General features: G+C 42.6%; 1 protein-coding gene across 7 annotated transcripts in view; it reads right to left on the bottom strand.

Moving 5' to 3' along the window:
* ATRN (attractin) overlaps positions 1-24,623 on the bottom strand; it is a 157,240-nt gene that overhangs the window by 15,084 nt on the left and 117,533 nt on the right. For all 7 annotated transcript variants that reach the window (XR_004970097.1, XM_036323422.1, XM_036323417.1 and 4 more), the window contains one exon: positions 7,398-7,459. Coding sequence is in view for 6 of the 7 variants with exons in the window: in XM_036323422.1 (XP_036179315.1) it covers positions 7,398-7,459 (62 nt within the window). In the remaining variant the exon portion in view is untranslated. The remainder of the gene's footprint in view (positions 1-7,397; positions 7,460-24,623) is intronic.

Below are 24,623 nucleotides of genomic sequence, written 5' to 3'. Positions count from 1 at the left end.
ATGTTTCTATCTCTCTATCCCTCCCGCTTCCCCTCTCTCTAAAAAAATTTTTAAAAAAGTAAAATCAATAAAACATATTAAAAACAACAACACCGGTGTTTTCACTCACTAACTTGTAAAAGGGCTTGCTACTGAGTTTTGTCCTGAGTGTTATACACAGACATGATGGCTCTTGGCCCGTGCTACCAGATACCTGCTTGCTGAGCTTGGTGTTTGTAGGATGGGGTTGGTTTCGTGAAAAGCAGCCTCAGTGCACCCAAGTACTGACCCCAAGCCAGACCTCCCAGGCTGGCTGGAAAAGGGCACTCTAATATGTTAGGATGATTGAACTTTGGCCTTTTCACAAAAAGAAACTTCAAAGTTCTGACATCTCACCACTTTCCCAAGATGCACAAGCATGGAGACCCCTCCGGGTAACCTAACAGAAAGTAAGGGGCCCCGAGTCATCACCCAGGGGAGAGCCTTCAATTCCTTGTCTGCTGGTCCTCTTGGCTATCCTGACACTGCTGGTCCTTCCTCCTCCCTGACAGTCTGTTTTCGTTTTTGTATAAATACTTTACTGGGCCAGGTCCTGCCCTAGGCTCCTGGAATACATTGACAAATAGAACAAAAGCCCACTGTTCCCATGGAGTTTACATTCCAGGATGTGGAGACAAACAGTAAATAACACAGAAAATAAAAACCACATAAAAGAGCATGTCAGAAGGTAGGAATTGCTACAGAAGAAAAGATGATAGGGTAAGGGGATTCAGAGTGCCAGTGGCATTCTAAAGCAGAATGGTCACATGAGCCTTACTTCTTGAGAAGGTGATATGTGAGCAAAGACTTGGAGGAGGTGTGGGAGATGGAGTCATCAGCATGCATATGGCATTTGAAGTAATCAATCTGGATGAGGTCACCAAGGGATTGAATACAAATATATAAGAATGTCCTAGGGGACATCCGTACATTGAAAATTTGGGGGAAAAAGAAAGAAGCAATAAAAGAGTCTGAGAAGAGTAACTTCAGTCTTTTTTGGTTTCCCCGCATAATATTGTTTTTATTCTAACATAAACACAGGGAGGCAGCAAATCCACATGGAAGGGATGAAGCAAATGAGAACAGCACCTAAGTTGGTCAAGACACTGTTGATGTAGCTGAGTACAGGGCTGGCGTCTGCAGTGAGGACCCTAGTGTCACTACAGAACCATTGGGAGGGCAGCCCCACAGACACTCAGAAAGCCCATTTCCCCCCAAGCCTGAGGCTTCTGTCTTCAATGCCGACCAGTTGAAAACATCAACAACCCGGTGCCTTCCACCTGTTCCAGCTTTCAGAAGTGACACAAACAGCATATCAACATATAGTGATTGTCCCTCAAAGCTGATGCATGTATGATTTCTTCTAGGGTAATACCAACAATGAAGAATTGACTAGCTATTTCAATAAAGGTGGCGCTCGCCAATACTCCTCCCTTCTTTTTTCCTACCACTAACTTGGCTACAGATGGGGCTGCGACTCAGTGTTCATCCTACTACAGTCTCTTTTATCAATGTTTTTCTACATTTTTCCATACAAATGTAATTTAAAGAAACGTATCATGAAAAATTTCAAACACAGAAACAGAACAATCTAGTGAATTCCTATATGCCCATTACTTAATCTTGACAATATTAACATGTTGCCAATGTCATTCAAAGATCATTCTTAAAGAAGTGTATTTCTTTCAATACTAGGTCACTGACCCAGGCTAGGTGTCCCTTACTTCCTGTCAGCTCTGTACCTAAGGAGAAGCCCAGAATCCTTCAGCCTTTTTGTTCTCTACCTGCCCCTTTCTATCAGAGGCTTATACTGCCTAACAGAGGCTGAGACTTCTCAAAAATCCTGGTCAACTTGTTCTGGGAAAATATTTTCTTCCTCATGCTCATGAAAAGGACTCTATTCTTAGCTAAAAACTCACTATTCCTAGTTCTTAAACAAAATCCAGAAAAAACAAAGTCTGGATTATTTCCCAGAAGGGAGAAGTGATGAAAACACCACCAGTGGTCCCTGATCAATGCTGATGGTGATCACCAGCAGTGACTAGTCCTCACTGGGTTAGTACTTGACAGCAGGGTCATCTCATGAGCACACCTGCTAATTTAAGTTACTGAGTTAGCACAGCCTCTGTATCCCCTTAAATGCAGGCCATCAACCAGCACCACTAGCTTTTCTCCCTCAGAGAAGTTGGTGACTATGGCTCCTCATAAATGCACTTTTCCTAAAGGTCTAATTTACTTTCCACATATATTTGAGCCTAGGTGCAGAGGTGTGTGTGTGTGTATGTGTAGGGGTGAACAAAAGATACAGTGTCCTGCTCTGTTGAAGCTTAGAGTCTAACTGAGGACACAGATCTTAAGCAAGTAAAAAATTACGAGAAGTACCATGATGAAAAATAATATGGTTGTGTGGGAAAGAAGATCAAGGGCAGACAATTTAGTTTGGGGGTTCCAGGATAGAATCTTGGAGGAAATGACACAGTGCACGATTTGAAAGATAAGCACGGCATAATAAACAGCTTTACTTGTAATAACCCACACTGGAAACAACTCAATGTCCATCAAGGGTAAACAGATAAGCAAACTGTGGTTTATATTTACATATAATATTACTCAGCATTAAAAAGAAGGGAGTTATATTTTTATTTGAAATCTTTAAAAAATACATCTTTACTAGTTTTTAGGTAAGAAGCAATTATACAAATCAGAAGGGTATACTAAAAGTCTTTCTGAGTCTGAACGACCTATTTTCTATAACAGGTCTGTTGAGATGTAATTCAGTAGCACCTTTTATAGGCTAACTAGAGGCCTGGTGCATGAAATTCCTGCATGGCTAAGGTCCCTAGGCCTGGCCAGCAATCAGGGCCGATCAGGGCCTACTGGATGATGGCTGGGGCCTTCCTTCATTCCACACCACCCCTGGTGGTCAGCGCACGTCACAGTGAGTGATCGAACTCCCAAGGGCACAATTTGCATATTAGGCCTTTATATAGAGAGAAGATGGTGACTCATGAGAGGAAAGGACCTAGATTGCTTCAGGATAGAGGAGGCTGGTTGCCAGAAAAAACAATCATGTGATTTGGGGTTGGAACCTCAGGGGAGGAGAATGGGGCAGAAGACTGAGTTCAATCACTAAAGACCAGTAATTTCATCAATCATGCCTGTGTAACGCAAACTTGAAAAAAACAAATGTGGAATGAGGTTTGGGAGCTGGTGGGCCAGTGAAGAGATTGATGTGCTGGGAGGCTGTCATGACCAGATAGGGCATGGAAACTCTGTCTTCTCCTCCCACCCCCATCCCTTGCCTATACATCTCTTCCATTTGGCTGTTCCTGAGTTGTATTCTTTATAATAAAACTGTAATTTTAAGCACAGTGCTTTCCTGAATCATTTTAGAAAACTATCAAATCTAAGGGGAGTGTTCATCGGAACCCTCAAATTAGTAGTTGGCCAGGCAGAAGTGGGGGTAGAGTGGGGACCCATTTGTAGTTGATATCTAAAGTGGGGGCAGTCTTGTCAGACCGAGCCTTTCACCCAGGGGGTCTGCGCTAACTCCAGGTAGTGCCAAAACCAAAATGAATTGCAGGACACCTAGTTGATGTCAGACAATTGGTTGTTGTTGGGAAAAACCAAGCAATGAATAAAAGTATACAGGTGAAGGGTAGGGAGAATTGTGTTCTAGAAAGAAGGAATAACATTTTCATATGCTGGGAGGCGGAAAAGAACCTGGTGCTTTGGAAGAAATAGAAGGTGACAATGTAGTGGGAACACAGAGGGCAGCATAAAATAAGAAGAATATCAACAGTGAGAGGTTGAACAGAACAGGTTGTTCAGGAAGGGAGGCCAAGAAGGAGTGGCCTTAGGGCAGAATGGGATCCCAGAGGGCATGAAGAGTCTCACAAAAGGGTAATCAGTTGGATACCTTTAAATTTGGCAAAAGAGATGTGCTAACTGCCCTCAATAACAACAACTTAGTTGGGATTGGGGATAGAAGACATTGGAAAGGGCTAAAAAGTAAAAAAATGGGCTCCAAGCCCAGATTCAATAGATATGAGAAGGAAGGGGGCTCCAAGGAAGAGTCCCCATTTCTGCCTGTGCTGAGCAATGGAAGACAGCAGCTAAGGCAGTGAGCTCTGGTCCTGAGGCTGGAGAAGCCATTCAGAAGACAAACAGTACATCCCACCTAGGAGCACATTCTGCCCCTACTCCACACTCACTGGAGGCTGTGACAGACAGAAACAGCATTCACACACAGGCAATGTGGAATCTTCCACACAACCAAAAATCAGACATTGGGAGGAAAACCAACAGTGTGAAAGAGTGGCACCAAATAACACATAAAAGAAAAAAAATCCAAAATCTGAGGAGACAAAGTAAGACTTCAAAATAAAATATTAATCTCACAAATGAATATGAAAGGAAACTGCATTCACAAAATCAAAACAGGTTATAAGAAAAATGTATTAGAAAAGCACGAAAAACATTAAAAATGTATTGGAAATAAAAGAAATGAATGCAACTCTGGATTAAATTAACAAACTGGAAAATATTGCTGAGGAGCTCACCTAGAATGCAGGGCAAAAGGAAAATCAGGGTTCAGTTAAGAAATATATAGAGAGAAAAAAGAAATATAGAGCAGATACAGAATCCCCTCACTCATCTAATAGAGAATTCCACAATTCAAGCAAATAGAATTAGAGACAGGAAGCAGTGCACCAGGAGCAGCAGGTGGAAGAGTCCTCGGGCAGACATCTCCAAGGGAAACAAACTAAGAGAGTGCCTTGCCTGGTGGTATTTGACCAAACTGAGAGTCTTTTCAGTTCTGTCAGAGTACAGGATAAATCAGAAGTAGCTACATAGAAAACCAAACAATTAAAAAACAAATTCAGAGTGATCCCCCATCCAAGAAATGGGGATGTATACGTAGAGTTCAATTCATCTGTGAAGGAGCTTTATGGTTATCATCCTATCTAATAATAGAGAAACATGCAAATTGACCATACCCCCAAATGCTTCCCATTGGCTAATCAGGGTGATATGCAAATTAACTGCCAATCAAGATGGCAGCCGGCAGCCAGGCAGCTGAAGTGAACAGGAGGCTTGCTTGCTCCAGTGATGGAAGAAGCCAAGGTTCCCCGCCTGCCGCTGCCGGCCTCTGAGCTGCAATCTAAGCAACAATGTTACAATTATAGAAGCTAAACAAGCTCCAGAGACCTGCTTTCAGCCAGCCGGGCCTCTGAGCTTAGAGCGGCAGTGATGGCAACAGTGTTTCAATTATAGAAGCCAAACAAACTCCAGATACCTGCTTTCAGCAGCCGAGGCCTCAAGCTGGAGCTGGCCTCAGAGCTAAAGCCAGCTCTCAGTTCCAGTGACAGCCATAGAAAGTAAATAAATTCCAGAATAAAAAAAGAAAAAAGAAAAAAAGGAGAGGCTGGGAGCTTCAGTCACCCGCCAGCCTGAAAACGGCCCTCAGCCCCTCACCCAGACTGGCCAGGCACCCCAGTGGGGACCCCCACCCTGAAGGGGGTGTGACCAGCTGCAAACAGCCATCAGCCCCTCATCCAGGCTGGCCAGGCATCCAAGCGGGACCCTCACCCTGATCCGGGACACCCTTCAGGGCAAACCAGCCGGCCCCCACCCATGCACCAGGCCTCTATCCTATAAGTAAAAGGGTAATATGCAAACTGACCCTAACAGCAGAAGGACTGGGAATGACTGGTCACTATGACACACACTGACCACCAGGGGGCAGACGCTCAATGCAGGAGCTGCCCTCTGGTGGTCAGGGCGCTCTCACATGGGAAGAGCTCTGCTAAGCCAGAAGCCAGGCTGATGGTTGCCAGTACAGCGGTGGTGGTGGGAGCCTCTCCTGCCTCCTCAGCAGCGCTAAGGATGTCTGACTGCAGTTTAGGCCTGCTCCCCGCTGGCAAGTGGACATCCCCCGAGGGCTGCCGCGCTGCCAGAGGGATGTCTGATTGCTATCTTAGGCCCAATCCCCCCCGAGAAGTGGGCCTAAGACAGCAGGTGGTCATCCCGAGGGGTCCCAGACTGCAAGAGGGCACAGGCCGGGCTGAGGGACCCCCCCTGCCCCCGAGTGCACAAATTTTTGTGCACCGGGCCTCTAGTATATAATAAAAGAGGCATATGCTAATTAGTCACAACATGGTATGCTAATTAATCATGATCAGTATGCAAATTGACCATCACTCAAACACACAAGATGACCACCACAAGATGGCCGGCAGGGGAGGGCAGTTGGTAGCGACCAGGCCTGCAGGGGAGGGCAGTTGGGGGCAATTGGGCCAGCAGGGGAACATTTAGGTGTCGATCAGGCTGGCAGGGAGTGGTGAGGGGTGATCAGGCTGGCAGGCAGAAGTGGTTAGGGGCAACCAGGTAGGCAGACAGGCAAGTGGTTGGGAGCCAGCAGTCCTGGATTGTGAGAGGGTGGTCCGACTGCCCGTTTAGGCCTAATCCCTGTGGGATCCCTGTGGGATCGTGCCTAAACGGGCAGTCGGACATTCCTCGAGGGGTCCCAGATTGGAGAGGGTGCAGGCTGAGCTGAGGGACACCCCCCACCCCCCCCATGCACGAATTTAGTGCACTGGGCCTCTAGTAACAACATAAACAGAGATGATTGATGTAGCCAAGCATTGTGACGTACTATACTGAATGGGAGGAAGGGATTATATATGTTTTTGTGGTGTGGGGGAGTTGTTGGGTGAGGTAATCTAAGGTAATAAAGATGTCTTCAGTAGGCCATCAAAAGATAACCGAACTGAAAAATCAAGAAACAGAGTAAGCCTGGATAAGTGAAAAACAGCTAAAGCCGTTTAAATTGGGGAAAAGGGAGGGGTTGAAAGGTGGGGGGCAGGATGCTGCTGCTTTCTCTTATAAGCACTGTATCACTTGTCTTTTCCAGTTATGTGTATATAGTATTTTCATAAAAATAAAATTTAAAAAACTATAATAAAAAAATTCCAAGGGCTTAACAAGTCATTTTAGCTTTAAAACTCTGGATAATCACCTGAATCATTTCTTGAACAAAAGGAAGCATATATATAGCACACCCCAGTAATCATTAATTATTGTTTCAATCCCAAATTCTCTTCATATAAAGAGCCAAATTATCTCCATTTTAGTATAGGGTACATGAAAAGCTGCCTCAAAAAAGCCAGAACATGCCAAGCAAATGTTTTCATTTTATCAGATGAGACTGACTTTACACTACTGTTACTGACATGTAACTTTTCAGGAAATAAATATAATTAGTTTGGTCTGTTGTGCAAACTCAGGATTATTCATTTATTTTTCATGAGCTGATAATTAATAGAATTAAGTACCTCAATCGAAAGAACAGATATAGTTTGTATGAGTGAAATTACCTGAAAAAAGTCACGAAGAACTGTACCAGGTCCATAAAATTGCTGTGCTGGGAGAAGGCAATCTGTGGCAGAGAAACAGTAGTGTGATTAGGTGGTTATAAAACTGCACCATTAACTCAGTCTTTTTGGTTCAATAGTTAAGCTGAAAACATACTTTCAATTCTAAACAAGAGATTAATGTAATTTTTTTCACTTGAGGAAAAGTGCCTCATCCCTTTAGTTCCTTCTTTTGTTTAACTGCCAACCCAAAAGTAATACAGCAGGTCCTCCAATAACGTTTTGTCCTTATAACGTTGATGAGATGCCACAGAAACTTAACTCTTGTTTCTATCAATTAGACTATGGTCACATTGGTTTTGTTATATGTTGTTTTGCGTAAGTCACAGAATCCATCAATGACATTGAGCACTTACTGTATTCTGAGGCTTCCACAACCTCCTCCGTGGTTCTGCTCATGACAACAAATGCAAGGTCTTAGAGGCTGAAACTGAAGACCTCACACTAATGACAGGGAAATCAGTTTGCTTGCTACCTCCTGTGCCTTCATCCAGACAAAATACTCAGCTGGTTTGCTTCCAATTCCAATTCTTGATATACAGTGTGGAGGGCAGCCTCATCTCATGCCCCTCATTCCTTTGACATTTATGTGCTCAGTATGTACTCATTTCAGGATAATGTCTTTTTTTAACCATATCTCAAATCTTACTATACTGAGTATCACCTGACAATCAACATAACATCAGTTGGAATTTAAATAATTTCATTATACAGTGAATAGTCTTTATAGCAAGAATATAAAATATCCAGTGTAGTTAATCAAAACCACTGTCTAAAAGAGGCATTCTTTTGTGTACTATTAAGAAAAAACACTGCCAATTAAACTATGTTAAAATGCTTTTAAAATCATTAACTGTAAGATTCACCTTGATTTCAGGTATTAGAATATGAAAAAATGTGCACCTCAGGATTTATTACTAAGTATAACAATCATGTCCTTATTATCTGCAGTACCCGCCAACTATTATGGTGTATTACCTGCCTTTTTTTTTTTTTTTTAGGGGAACAGAGCCCTCCTTGAAGAGAGAATGATACTATAGACAAAGCAATCTAATAAAGAGGGAATATGCTAATTGACTGCCCCACTGTCACAAAGATGGTGGTGCCCACAGACAATAAGGAGGGAATATGCTGACTGCCCTGCCTCAAAGATGGCGGCACCCACAGCCAATAAGGTGGGAATATGCTGACTGCCCCGCCCTCAAAGATGGTGGTGCCCACAGCCATAAGGTGGGAATATGCTGACTGCCCCGACCTCAAAGATAGCGGCGCCCACAGCCAATAAAGTGGGAATATGCTAAATGACTGCCCTGCCCTCAAAGATGCAGCTCCCACAGCCAATAAGGAGGGAATATGCTAATTGACTGCCCTGCCCTCAAAGATGCAGCACCCACAGCCAATAAGGAGGGAATATGCTAATTACTGTCCCACCCTAAAAGATGGTGGCGCCCAGAGCCAATAAGGAGGGAATATGCTAATTGACTGCCCTGCCCTCAAAGATGGTGGCACCCACAGCCACAAGATGGCAGTGCCCAGTCCCCTCAGCCCCGCTGGGCCCACAGTCAGGTGGGCCCAGCCGCTCTGCTTGCCTGCCTCCAGAGTCCCCCAGTCCCCACAGTCCCCCAGCCACCCAGGGCCTGCACAAGGCACAGGCAAGCCTCAGATGGTAGCTGCCCAGCTGATGCCCGAGGTGCAGGCAAACCTCAGATGGTGGCTGCCCAGCCGCCCAGGGCCACCCGAGGCTCAGGTAACCAGGGCCAGCCAAGGCTTGCGCTGCCGGCAGTGGCAGCAGCAGAGGTGTGATGGGGCGTCGCCTTCCTCTGACCACCAGGTTGCCTCCCGCCCTGAGGGCTCCCGGACTGTGAGAGGGGTCAGGCCAGGCAGAGGAACCCTCACTCCAGTGTATGAATTTTTATGCACCGGGTCTCTAGTTATTGAATAACTGAATAAGTGTTATAGTACAGACAATATGTATGACAATCAAAGAAGTAAATGATTTTTACTAATCTCGCCAGCCCCTTATCTCTGTCAGGAAGCAACTCCCATCCTGCAGTAATGCAAGGAAAGTGCTACACCCAGGCCCCAGAACAACAGCAACACAATGCTTTGCACTCTTTTTTAATGATTTTATAGAGAGGGAGAGAAAGAAACATTAATCGGTTGCCTACCACAGTGGCCCTGACCGGGAATTAAACCTGCGACCTTGGTATGTGCCCTGACCAGGAATCGAACCTGCCACCTTTCGTTGTAAGGGACAATGCTCCAACTGAGCCACACTAGCCAGGGCTATGTTTTGCACTCTTTTAATAGCCAGACTCAGAGAGGCAGAAGAGGTTTCCTCTGTTTGCCTTTTTGATGTTATTATTTTCTTTTTGATATTCCATAAATAAAGTTCCAATACTACCTCTTCAGACCATAGAATATTATGGGCATAGAATTTGAATATTTTGTAGCCTTCCTCTGGCTACCATTTATAATCAGAAATACAAAGATAGCACAGGTTTCATATCTTAGATTAAAAGAAACCCACATCCTTTGTTTTTCCTTCATTTATTACAGTAACACATATCAAATAAGGCTCCCTAAGAATATGGCAATAGCCTGGCCACCGTGGCTCGGTGGATGAGCATTGACCTATGAACCAGGACGTCACAGTTCGATTCCCGGTCCTGGCACACGCCTGGGTTGCAGGCTCGATCTGGAGCAGGGACATCCGGGAGGTAGCCAATCAATGATTCTCTTTCATCATTGATGTTTTTCTCTCTCTCCCCCTTCCTCTCTGAAATTAATAAAAAGATATTTAAAAAAAAGAATATGGCTATAGTTCTCATATAAAAGCATTTAAATAAGATTGGAGAAGGACAATTATATTAACGAAGTTATAATATAAACAAAGTTATTTAATCTTAAGGGATGAAAAATCCAGGTTATACTACATAAAGAAGCAGAAGGAAACATATTCTAGTCCAGGGGTGGGCAACCTTTTTGTGAGTGCGTGCCAAAACCAGCAAAATCTCTGACTCAAAATTCTTCTGCGTGCCAACCCTAATTTTTTGAGAACATGTTATGCCTACTTGATATCTCTTAAGGTGTACGTATGTGAAGAACCTTGAAGAAATAATAAAATTCATTCGAGCGACAAAGACACAGCATACGATGATGAAAAATACATTTATTTTTTAATGTATACATGTACACTGATATTCCGACAGAAAACTTTATGACTCTTTGATAATATCAGTGGGACTTTTGCTGCTGCATCACTGATGACAGAGATTTCACATCAGGTTTATATTTCGTGACCTTCAGAGATATGCAAGAGCTACTACTTTCATCCGTCAGGCTACTCCTATTATGAGACTTAACAAAATTCTTCACTGAGAACAAAGAATCACAAGTGTATGTGGATGAAAACATGAAGAGTAACGCTGTTGCAAAGTCTTTTTGTTTTTTTTTAAATTCTTTATTAGTTAAGGTATTACAAATGTGTTCTCATCCCCCCCGCCCTTAACCCCAAACCTCCCCCCCCCACCTCTCATGCTCTCATCCCCCTGTTGTCTATGTCCATTGGTTTGGCTTATATGGGTGCATACAAGTCCTTCGGTTGATCTCTTCCCCTTACCCCCTCCCTCCCCTACTTTCCTTCTGGGGATTGATAGTCTGATCGCTGTTTCTCTGTCTTTGGATCTGTCCCTGTTCATCAGTCTATGTTGTTCTCTATAACCCACAAATGAGTGAGATCATATGGTATTTATCTTTCTCTGACCTGCTTATTTCACTTAGCATAATGCTCTCCAGTTCCATCCATGCTGTTGCAAAAGGCAAGAGTTCCTTCTTTTTTACCGCAGCATAGTATTCCATTGTGTAGATGTACCACAGTTTTCTAATCCACTCATCTGCTGATGGGCACTTAGGCTGTTTCCAAATCTTAGCTATGGTGAATTGTGCTGCTATGAACATAGGGGTGCATATATCCTTTCTGATTGGTGTTTCTGGTTTCTTGGGATATATTCCTAGAAGTGGGATCACTGGGTCAAATGGGAGTTCCATTTTTAGTTTTTTGAGGAAGCGCCATACTGTTCTCCACAGTGGCTGCACCAGTCTGCATTCCCACCAGCAGTGCAGGAGGGTTCCTTTTTCTCCACATCCTCTCCAACACCTGTTTGTTCATTTGTTGATGATAGCCATCTGACAGGTGTGAGATGATACCGCATTATCGTTTTGATTTGCATCTCCCGTATAATTAGTGACTTTGAGCATGTTTTCATATGTCTTTCGGCCTTCTGTATGTCCTCTTTCGAAAAGTGTCTATCTAGATCCGTTGCCCATTTTTTTTATTGGATTGTTTATCTTCCTATTGTTAAGTTTCATGAGTTCCCTGTAAATGTTGGAGATTAAACCCTTATCGGTGATATCATTGGCAAATATGTTCTCCCATGTAGTGGGTCTTCTTGTTGTTTTGTTGATGGTTTCCTTTGCTGTGCAAAAGCTTTTTATTTTGATGTAGTCCCATCTGTTTATTTTCTCTTTAGTTTCCATTGCCCTAGGACAGGGGTGGGCAAACTTTTTGACTGGAGGGCCACAATGGGTTCTTAACTGGACCAGAGGGCCGGAACAAAAGCATGGATGGAGTGTTTGTGTGAACTAATATAAATTTAGAGGTAAACATCATTACATAAAAGGGTACGGTCTTTTTTTTTTTTTTTTAGTTTTATTCATTTCAAATGGGCCGGATCCTGCCCGCGGGCCGTAGTTTGCCCACGGCTGCCCTAGGAGCATTATCAGAGAAGAAATCCCTTTGGCATATGTTTGCGATTTCGCTGCCTGTAGATTCCTCTAGTATTTTTATGGTTTCCTGTCTTACATTTAAGTCTTTTATCCATTTTGAGTTTATTTTTGTGTATGGTGTGAGTTGGTGGTCTAGTTTCATCTTTTTGCATGTATCTGTCCAATTTTCCCAACACCATTTATTGAAGAGACTGTCTAGACTCCATTGTATGCTCTTGCCTCCTTTGTCGAATATTAATTGGGCATAGTGGTTTGGGTCTATTTCTGGGGTCTCTATTCTATTCCATTGATCTATATGTCTGTTCTTGTGCCAGTATCAAGCTGTTTTAAGAACAGTGGCTTTGTAATAAGTTTGATATCTGGTATTGATATCCCACCTACTTTGTTCTTCTTTCTCAGGATTGCTGAAGCTATTCGAGGTCTTTTTTTATTCCAGATGAATTTTTGGAGCGTTCGTTCTAGATCTGTGAAATATGCCGCTGGTAATTTAATGGGGATTGCATTGAATCTATAGATTGCTTTGGGTAGTATGGACATTTTGATGATGCTGATTCTACCAATCCATGAACACGGTATGTTCTTCCATCTGTTTATGTCTTCCTCTATCTCTTTTTTCAGTGTCCTGTAGTTTTTCGCATATAAGTCTTTTACCTCCTTAGTTAAGCTTATTCCTAGGTATCTTAATTTTTTTGGTGCGATGGTAGACGGGATTGCTTTTTTAGTCTCACTTTCTGTAAGTTCATTATTGGTGTAAAGAAATGCCATGGATTTCTTGGCATTAATTTTGTATCCTGCTACATTGCTGAATTCATTTATTAAGTCTAATATTTTCTGGAATGGCATTCCAAGTCCTCAATAGTTTGTTTTCGACACTATTGAAATTGCTCTTCCCCTCTCTCGTCAATCCATGTCTATGGTCTTTAAGATAATTTGTTATGTAAAATTATTTATTTATCTTAGATGCACCTACACTGAATTTATCTGAAAAATACAAAAGTCGATATTAAGAAAAAAATTGTAAATGGAAGATTATAAGAAAGAGGGTTTTGCGTGCCAGCAAAACGTCTTTGGCATGCGTGCCCACCCCAGTTCTAGTCCATTCAATTCTGCTTATAAAGTTTAATTTCTTAAAACATAGTATGTCCTCAGTGTTTACATTTAAAAGAAACCCATGAGATGCTTTTAATTATTGTGGGATGCCAAACGGTTTGGATGCCAATGGCACCCTCTGAGGATCTATCTATCAGTGTCCATGGGTCTACGCCTCAGGGCAGCTCCCCCAGGGCTTGGTAAAGCAGGGTCACACCACATTCACATCCAATTTAAAGTCATAACAAGCCTATATAAGCTGGCTGCCACTGTGGCTGGTACCCAAGATTCACATTATTCTAAAAGGGGTCCTATTTTGTTGAATGTTTATCATGTAAGTCTTCACAGTTACAGGGTTTCCTAGGAAAGCAAAAGTCATCATATAAAAATGTTTATGAACAGGTCAACCACTAAGAAACATCTCGCCCTGCTTAACAGTCCACCCACTGTATTAGTCTTAATTGATTGTTTAATTTAATTGATAGAGTGATGAACTTATTGTCCAAACTAAAGTGCTGAGAGTGAAGGGAAGTGCAACAAGCATGAATTGGGCAGTGCCTACTCACAGATTGTGACATGGAAACCAACTGCAAAATCAATTTTGCAAAAGATGAGATTTTAGTGAAAGTGCGGTTGGAGAACTGATCACATAAAACCACTGACAAAGATGGCAGAATTGTCAACTGAAGATGGATAAAGGATACAGATGTAAGCCCTTCAAAACAGTCTTAATAGGACTAAGAGAGGATCTTGGGAAAACTGATGAAGCCCTTGTGACTATTTTTTTTTACTCATGCTGTGAAGTCACATGTGAAGAGGAAGACTGAACTCCAAGCACCCCTATACAACTGAAGCCACAACTCTATCTCCTTACCTTGTTTGATTTTTCTTCAGCCCTTATATGTGCATTTATTTATACTCTTTTTCTTTCACTAGAAAATAAGATCCATGAGCATACGGACTTTGCTGCTGATTACTATATCTTAGTGCCTCAAGCAAGATTGGCATGTAAGAGGTGCTTAATAAACATTTGCTGAATAAATATGATACTTGGAAAAATAATGACCTCACTTCCCCCATAATTCAGTAACATATGATTGAGTTTTCTTCTAAGAAGTGGCTCATGGTTGCATCCATAATTTAATTTTTTAAAATATATTTTTATTGATTTCAGAGAGGAAGGGAGAGATAGAAACATCAATGACAAGAGAGAATCACTGACCAACTGCGTCCTGCATGCCCCCTACTGGGGACTGAGCCAGCAACCTGGGCATGTGCCCTGACTGGGAATCAAACCATGACCTCTTGGTTCATAGGTCAATGCTCAACCACTGAGCCATACCAGCTGGGCTAATTTATATTTTAACTATAAAATTAAAATAAACATTTTTTATACTTTTGAGTTCTATTTTTCAAGATGCTATCCCAATCAGACTTTTTCTTCATGATTATTATAAAAATGTTTAAATGTGTTTATGGACTTTTCTGATACTAAAAATGAGAATTTTTATAATAAAATCTAATTCAGAGAAGAATCTCATTACAATTTATCTTTTTTTTTATTAAAAGCTTTTATTGTTTAAGTCTTTATTGTTGAAAGTATTATCGATGCCACTCCTTTTCCCCCCACGAACCCCCTCCACCCCAAATCCACCCCCTTCCCAGGCCTTCAATACACTGTCTGTCCATGGATTATGTACATATGCATCTAAATTCTCTGGTTAATCTCTTCCCACCCCCAACCTTCCCTCTGAAGTTTGTCAATCTGTTGTATGCTTCAATGTCTCTGAGTAAATTAAGCTCCCAATGTCATTATTCTCCCTTTCCAAATAGTAGGTATCGCTCTCCACACTCCAGGACATCTAGGATTTATGTCCCTGTACATTTACACACCTGCTGCCGACTCAATTTCCAGTGACATGTTTGATTAAGATGTGCTTGCAGAAGGTGGGGTGGGGGGGTGCTCAGTGTGTGTTAAATAAATTCTAAAAAACAAAACTCTGAAGCCCAGCTAGCCTTCAGACTTGTGGTAGGATATGGTGGACCTGCCCTGCCTAAGCACTAATTTTGTGTCAGCCAAACATGTGTTTTCAGGTGGCTGTATTACTGCACTTGATCTTCCTGTCACCAGAGTGTCCTCCCTTCTCATTCAGCCACCCCATCATCCACTGGGAAATGGCTCTCTTCTCTACATTTTCTCCAACACTTGATTCACTTCTTTTAAAGGCTGGGGGAAATAATATGCTACCTGTGCATATAGAGATAACCTGGAAAAGATGATTCCTGTATTCTTCTATCTACAACAGTGGTTCTCAACCTTCTGGCCCTTTAAATACAGTTCCTCATTTTGTGACCCAACCGTTAAATTATTTTTGTTGCTACTTCATAACTGTAATGTTGCTACTGTTATGAATCATAATGTAAATATCTGGTATGCAGGATGGTCTTAGGCGACCTCTGTGAAAGGGTCGTTCGACCCCCAAAGGGGTTGCGACCCACAGGTTGAGAACCGCTGGTCTACAAAGATAGCAATATCTGACGTTTTAACTCCTGTAGGAGAAAGAATAAAATGGTAATTCCCCACTTCCCACACTAAAGCAGATGCACCTTTGCCTTCTAAGAACTAGAGCAGGGTTCTCAACTCTGGAGAGCTTGCTACAAAGTCTGAACCCCTGGCCCTATTCCTACTTCTGTAGGAAACTCCCCAGGTGATTCTGATGCTGGTGTCCAGAGGCCACACTTCAGGAAACTCTGAAATAAGAATTATTCTAAAAATCTCTTCCCTCACTCCTTCCCCTGAACAATTTAGTTGGTGTCATGAATTGCACTGGAAAATTTTTTTTAATGATTTTACTTGAAAGGTTTGGCCCCCAAAGAAAATAACTTGGATCTTTCCCAGGGTAGGAGTGAGGGGAAGGATGAGGGTGGAGGAAGAGAGAATAGTACTTTGAAATAAAGAGAGGCAAGACCCAAACCTTGAGACTGGGAATTGGAGGGAATGTAGAGGATGTTTTAGAGTTTTGAAAGTGCCAAGGAATAGGGGATGCCAAGGGATGTGGGTGACTGCATGGTGGGCCTGGGGCTCTGGAGCCTCAGTGCTTATTCTGTGTCCAAGCCTGTCACACACATGGGAGTGAGGACAGCTGCCTTCAGACAAACCTCATGGCCATGGGCCAGAGCGCTGGGAGCAGTCAGTGAATGCAGATCAGAGGTCCTTCCCCAGATCTCCGGTCTGTTAAGCCCCAAGGTTTCCGCACATCCCTGAGAGAAGGGAATGGAGCTCTGTGAACACAAGCTGAACATGAATTTAATATATATTTTTTTAAATTGATTTTTTACAGAGAGGAAGGAAGAGGGATAGAGAGTTAGAAACATCGATGAGAGAGAAACATTGATCAACTGCCTCCTGCACAACCCCACTGGGGATGTGCCCGCAACCAAGGTACATGCCCTTGACGGGAATCGAACCCGGGACCCTTCTGTCCGCAGGCCGACGCTCTATCCACTGAGCCAAACCAGTCAGGGCTGAAAATGAATTTATAAACTATAGTAGGAAGAGGCTGAGTCGAAGCATATTCTAAAAATAAGAAAAATAAGAACTTTCTTATACTCCACTATCTATTTTTTTAAAAAACATTTTACAGATATTAGATGCAATTTATAAAGCAGTACTCAAAAACTTAAGTGAACGAGTATGTGAATGACTACTGAATGCGTAGGGAAAGACCACCTTTTAATACACAAGGATTGAAAAAACAGGAAAAGGCCTCTCATCTTTTATCTTCACAAGAATGATCTTCATTGTTAGAGCATGCAAGACAGGGAGAGGATGGGAAAGGGCAGCTGGACACCCTGTGAGGCGATACAATCTTGACTCTGAAGCAGCACCCGTCAGGCTCTGAGAAAACCCAAGGTCTGTGTGTTCCCAGCAGAAGCTCTGTGGGCTGCTCCGTGGCCTCAAGGCCAGCAGCTCCACCAGGGCTCAGCTCGACCTGGTTTGGGAGCCCACCAAGACTACAGCCCCTCTGCTGCTGGAATGTCCCCGAGAGGTCAACCTCTGCAGATGCTGAAGGTCTCACATTAGGACCCAGAAGTGCTGAAGTGGACATGCCTGCCATCTGGGCTCCTGGCTTCACCATGCCAATCTTGCCACAGTTCTGGTCACTGCAAGGCTGGAAGCCAGGAGAGGACTGATTTCTCCCATAAGAACTTAGGCCTGTCTGCAAACAGCTTTCCACGCAGGCCTCAGCTGTGCTGAGGATAGAAGATTCTGTGACCACTGGCTGAGCATATTCTAACCTGGGTCTAGTGCTGCCAGCTCTTTGAGTTTTGCTATGATACAAAATAACTTTCTTTAAAAAACAAACAAACGACCCCCAAAGTTCTATATGAAACGTTATGTTGAGACCACAGGCCCTGGACTGGATCCCAGTGCTCATTACCTGGCCTCATACACCACCCACTAAATGCTGGTTTGTGCTGGCACAAAACTTGTATACCCAAGCTCTGGCCAGAGCCCCAGGCTGGTGAATACCACCGAGCCACTCATTCCTGACATGCAAGCTAACACTCACCATCTGTCCACTCCCAACCTCCCACCTCAATACTGCTCTGTGCTTTCTTCCCCGAATTTCCTTCCAGCCATTCCTTTTCACCTCTCCAGAATTCCTATTCCATTTTATCATGCTCAGTAATAATTTAGAAAGCATTAAAAATGACACACAGTTGGCTGAAGTATCAACAAGTACTAAAGGGCAAATGATACAAAGCAATGGTTCCTGCTCTCCCCTCCTCTTCTTAAGGCTTCTCTCCAGAGGACCCCACCTTTAATTAGGATTCTTTTCTTTTTAAATTTATTTCAGAGAGGAAAAGAGAGGGAGAGAGAGGTAGAAACATCAATGACGAGAGAGAATCATTGATAGGCTGCCTCTTGTACATCCCCTATGGGCCTCCTGCACGCACTCTATTGGGGATCAAGCCTGCAACTCGGGCATGTGCTCTGACCGGGAATCGAACCCTGGTCTCCTGGTTCATGGGTCGAGGCTTTATCACTGAGCTACACTGGCCGGGCTAATTAGGATTCTTTTTAGTTCTTCTAAGGGTTGCCTTTATATCACTAATATATATATATATATATTTTAAAATTTGTTCTTTCTTGATTTAGCCATGTTAGGCATTACTCCCTGACTTCCTGCTATAACAGAAAGTGATTCAGGCCATTACCCCCTCTCCCCTCTTCCAGTATAGTTATATCACTGTTTTTAGTGCCTCTGTTTGTGTCTATGTTGTTATCCTAAGGGTGACGGTGATAGAAAGATGCCAACAAAGACAGGAAAGGGATAGAACACCCTTAGCTACAGGGAGAAGAAGTGCCTGTTACCCACAACTGCAGAAGCAGGAGAAAATACGATCATGGCTCACTGCATGGTAGCATTTCAGGCCTCCCAGCCTTTGATGCACCCCTGTTTGGGGGTGAAGTCAGTAGCTCGTGGGGAAGGCCTCCCCCCACTTTCATCAGGGTGAGGTATCTTGGGCTAAGGGAGAAGGAGTTTTGCCCTCAATCCATGATTGTTCTAGAGCAGGGGTGGGCAAACTTTTTGACTCGAGGGCCACAATGGGTTCTTAAACTGGACCAGAGGGCCAGAACAAAAGCATGGATGGAGTGTTTGTGTGAACTAATATAAATTCAAAGTAAACATCATTACATAAAAGGGTATAGTCTTTTTTTTTTTTTTTTTTTTTTTTAGTTTTATTCATTTCAAACGGGCCAGATCCGGCCCGCGGGCCGTAGTTTGCCCACGGCTGTTCTAGAGACTGCCCAGCAGTGGCCGATAAATGGTAAAACCCTCCTGGTGCAATGCTGTGTGCTTCCTGTAAGGCAAAGCAGAAGGTCAGTTCTGGGATCTATCCCAGCTGGCCTAGGCTGCAGGCCTAGCTGACGCACATTCCTGTAGCTACCTTTAGGAGGATAAATAATATACTTGTATCTTTATTTCTTGTTCTATCACTTGTATTATCTTTTTCCACATTTTTTATTATGGAAATTTTTAAACTTTATAAAAATGTAGAGAGAATAGTGTAACGAATCCCATGTGTTCATAACCCAGCTTTAATAATGACCAGCTAATGGCCAATCATGTTTCATCCATACTCTACCCACTTTTCCCAGTGATATTATTTTGAAGCTAATCCCAGACTTTCTAGCATTTCATTCTTTTTAAAATATATATATTTTTTATTGATTTCAGAGAGGAAAGTAGAGGGAGAAAAAGATAGAAACATCAATGTGAGAATCATTGATCAGCTACCTCCTGCACGCCCTCTACTGGGGATCAAGCCTGCAACCCGGGCATGTGCCCTGACTGGGAATTGAACCGTGACCGCCTGGTTCATAGGCTGATGCTCATCCACTGAGCCATGCTGCCAGGCTCATTTCATTCTTACATATTTCAATATAGACAGTATCTCCTAACTACCCTCTCTAAAATCAGGAATGTTTGTGTCCTCATCCTTTCCTTTTCTCTTGCCTCTCAACTCTTTTGACAAAATTCCAATCTAAAACAATTCAGTCATCAGCACCACACTGTGGAGACTGGGATGACAAATTCTTGGTCTCCAACCCAGCTAGTTCCTTAGCAGAGGTCAGCAATCACTCTGACAACATCAGAGAAAGCTGTCAGAGGACCTTTAAAGAAGTTATGGAAGTTGCAAAAAAAGAGAAAGTTCTGATACCAAGCCTAAATCTCTTGTAACTCACAACTATGCATCTATCTAGCAACATTTATGGAGTGTCTACAACTGACTAACACTATGCTATAAACTGAAGGTACAGAAACATAAAACACTGTCCTTGCCCTTAAGGGAATTTTTGTGTAGTGAAAACCAGACAAGTCTAGGTTGTGGAGGCGCAGATAAGGAAAGGAAGCTGCCATGGGCTATGTCTATGGGTCATTAGTGAAACCTTGCCCTGGGTTTCTAAACAGGAATTCTACCTGCAAACCGCAACTCCAGCCTGGCTCCTTCCAATCTATTCTCCAAACTGCTGCCAGAGGGGCCTTTCAAAAACACTGATCTTTGTCACTTTTTGGCTTAAAGCATTTTAATAACCGCCCCTCCCCCCCGTGGTTTTCAGACTACAGTTCAAATCCCTCATCAGAAACCTCCAGTCTCTTCATGACACCCTCTGCCTAACCCTCCAGCATCTTGCTCATAGGACAACCATAACTTCAGTTCTGCTAAACTCCTGTAGTTCTTGAAAGTGATCTGGCATGTCCTCTCCCCACTCACTCCCTGACCCCAGGTTCCTTAAGACTCAGCTCTGAGGTTACCCCTCCTCACTCAGACTCAGGCGACACAGGACACTCACTCCCTTCCCCACCCAGGAGCACAGTGCCTGACATGGCTCCTGCTATCCATCCATGGCTGCTGCTCTGAGCCAGAAACTCTGCTGAGTGCATGGACGTTAAAGGAAGCCTAGTGGGACCTGGCTATGGAGAGCGCAAAAGAGAGGTCTGCTAGAGATGGGGATTTATCCATTTTAGCTATAGATGATGTTCACAGATGAGACTGTCCAGGTATAGATGAGACTGTCCAGGGAGAAAGGTCCAGAAGAAACCCAAGGGAACAATGTCATTGAAACGCTCAGAAAAAACAGCCACAAATGAAAAGCAAAAGACAGGAGACTTTCAAAAAAAAGGAATAATAGGTAATGATCATGATGAAAACCACAAGGTAGTACAAGAGCCTTGACTGCCACTTAAAGCAAGGAAATATTTATATTTTATGTAGTTTAGTTTTAAGTTATTTCATAGCTTTGTAATTCTTAAAATCCTTAAGGCACAGATATCTAACACCAGGAGGTTTGTATATACATAGGCATCATTATTACACAATTACTACAAACATTAAAAGTATATCTGACACGATTCATAATATTCAAAGAGTGGAAACAACCCAAGTATCTATCAACAGATGAATGGATAAATAAAATGTGGTATATCCATACAATGGAACATTATTCAATCTTAAAAAGGAATGAAGTACTGAAACATACTAAAAATGGATGAACCTTGAAAACACTGAGCTAAATGAAGAAGCCAGTCACAAAGGACCACATATTATGTGATTCAATTTATATGAAATGTCCAGAATAGGCAAATCCATAGAGACAAAAAGTAGACTGGTGGTTTTCAGAGGCTGAGGGGAGGGAGAAATGGGAAATGACTACTAATGGGTATGGGATTTCTTTTTTTAGGTGATGAAAATATTCTAAAATTGATGTGGTCATGGTTGCACAATTTTGTGAATATGTTAAAAAACACTACATTGTGCACTTTAAATGGGTGAACTGGATGGTATGTAAAATACATCTCAATAAAGCGTTTACTAAAAAAGTATATCTGGGTCAATAAAAGTTTCATACATCCTTTGCTCAGTATAGCAATCCTGCTAGCACCCATAAACATAACTCTAAAATCTAAACGAATGCCTGGTTCTCAATACAAATTCTGTTTTGCCTTCACTTGTGAACACTAGCCTCTTACATAAAGTAACAGATGAAACAGCCGGCATGGAGAGGGCTTTAATATTAGTTCCACATTACAATAACAACCTCTGTTGCAGAGCCAGTAACAAGCCAGAATCCCAGCTTCACTACCCACCTTCCCCCCCTCGCACATCTGTCTGACCATTCTCTACCTTGAATACCTATCCTCCCAGATGATAGTCCTGGCTGAGCTAGCTGAGTGCCTGCTCACTGGGGAGAACGCCTAGGATCACATTCAGAAAGCAGGGCTGAGGGAGGGACGCTCACCCACAGGAGCAGCTGACCAGAAAACAGGCACAACTAGCCCCAACATACCCTCCACCCTACTACACACAGGCTCTTTCAGGCTGGGTAGGTGTTTTTTTTAAACTGCATCTACAAAGACTTTTATAGTTAGTTTCAAATTCCCTCAGTTAGCAGTTATAGGTTTTGATCTATTCCTAATTATGGAAAAGAATCCTGGGATCAGTTCAGAGTGAAGGAACTTGAGTTAGCATTACCGCTTTTAAAGCACCAATGTTTACATGAATTTCCGAGTACAGAATTAGATTTCCTCAGTTATTTTGCTTTAAAAAATGAGAAAGACAGAAAAGTTATTTCAGTTGCACTGAAAGCCATGCTGAAATTGAACTGAATGGCCTACACTGCTGCGCCATTCAGACATCCTGGTTCTCTACGTTTTTACTGAATCTGTACAGCCTCTAAGTGTGCGTGTGTTTTGTGTTTAACAGCTAGCTGCATCTAGAAGAGCGAAGGCTCTGAGGAAAACAGAGCAATAAAGACACATAGAGCTCCCTCTGTTGAGAACATGCCTGCCTCTGCCTAGGAAGACACAAGCGTAGCCCTCTGCCCAGCGCACATTCAGATACAGTCCCAAGTGCAGAGAACCAGTTGTGTAAAGAGACAGAACACGCAATGCTACAGGTCTAGTCACATGTTTGCAAATACCAAAGAACAAAAAGACACATTTTCAATAGAACTTACCTGCTTTTTCAAGGAACGCTTGGCAAGCTAAATGGTGAGCACGCCATCATTTATTTTCAAAAGTGCTCCTGAATGCAGCTTTCATAAAGGGCTCTTACTCAAGTGAGTAATCCAGCCCAGGTAAAAGCACCAAAAAAAACCAGGCAGAAAATCAACATCTCTTTGATTCTTAAACTTAAAATTCGTACTTTTTAAAAGTAAGTGTGAGGAAGAGATCCCTCTAGAAGGAAATGCTCTAAAACCATTTCAGTGACTTTCAGAGGGTGGAGCAACAGGGCATGGGAAGGAAAAAAACTAGAACTCCGCATTGGCAACAGCTCGGCTATCTCCAGCACAAAAGCCTGTTTATGTGCACAGAACCCTCTTTCCAAATGGGAAAAACGTCAGCAGCATTAAGTCAAGATTTTCACCAAGACTCTTTAAAATATTAATTATTTCTTCAGCTATACGCTGAAGAACAAAGTCTGAAGTTCAACTAGATTCAGAATATCATGAGGTATGCCATTATGAAAACAATCTCAACTTAAAACAAGTCAATAAATAACACTTACTAGAGCTCAAATCAAGTATTTTACAAATGTATATGTTCTATAATTTGATACTGTTAGAAAATGCTACCAAACTGAAATTGTACCGGCTGGAGCCTAGAGCTCAACCTCTTTGGGGTCAGACAAGTTACCTAAACCCCTGGTTGACGCCCAATATTCCCACTATGTTAGTACGTAAACCCTCCCCTAAAGCGTGGAGAGCCTGGCCTACTCAGATGACCCCTTTTAAAATAGGGTCTAGAGGTCAGAGTCAGAGAAAGGTGAAGCTTCAGTAAATCATATCTGTTTTGGGTATAAAATTTTTATTTTCAAATGTTATAGAAATAAAATCATGCAGAATGCCAATTTCTAATCTTCCTCCCCCCTCAGCAAAACTTTCTTGCAATGTATCCAACTTGTATCAATAGCTTGTTTCTTTTTATTGCTGAGTATTATTCCATGATATGCAGGTAGCACAATCTATTTATCCATTCACCTGCCAAATAATACCTGGCTTGTTTCCAGTTTAGGGCTATTATGAATGAAGCTGCTAAATACTTCCATATAGGTGCTATAAATGTTGGTGCACAGGTGTCTGTGTGCCAGCGTGGTTCAGTGGTTGAGTATCAACCTATGAACCAGGAGGTCACGGTTCGATTCCCGGTCAGGGCACATGCCTGGGTTGTGGGCTCCATCCCCAGTGGGGGGAGTGCAGGAGGCAGCCTATCAATCTCTCTCATCACTGACGTTTCTATCTCTCTCTCCCTTTCCCTTCCTCTCTGAAATCAATAAAAACATATTTTTTTAAAAAATTTTTTCATTTCTCTTGGATAAATGCCCAGGAATGCAACTGCTGGGTTGTATAATAAGAGCAAGTTTAGTTTTATAAGAAAATGCCAAACTATTTTCTAGAGTGGCTGTACCATCTTACTTTCCCACCAGCAATGTAAACATGATCCAATTTCTTGGCAACCTCTCTAGCAATTGCTTTATTATTTTCAATTTTAGCCATTTTGATAGGTGCATAGTGATATCTCATTGTGGTTTTGCTTTGCATTTCTGTAATAGCTTTTGATGCTAAATATATTTTCATGTGACTATATGACACTGGAGGCCTGGTGTCCTCTTGCAGTCAAGGAGCCCTTGGGGGATGTCCGACTGCGGGCTTAGGCCTGCTCCAGTTGGAACATCCTTAGTGCTGCCATGGAAGCAGGAGAGGCTCCTGCCACCGCCACT

Source organism: Myotis myotis, unplaced genomic scaffold (genome assembly GCF_014108235.1).
Source record: "Myotis myotis isolate mMyoMyo1 unplaced genomic scaffold, mMyoMyo1.p scaffold_m19_p_9, whole genome shotgun sequence".
Taxonomy (NCBI): Eukaryota; Metazoa; Chordata; class Mammalia; order Chiroptera; family Vespertilionidae; genus Myotis; species Myotis myotis.
This window is presented reverse-complemented; position numbering and strand designations above follow the sequence as displayed.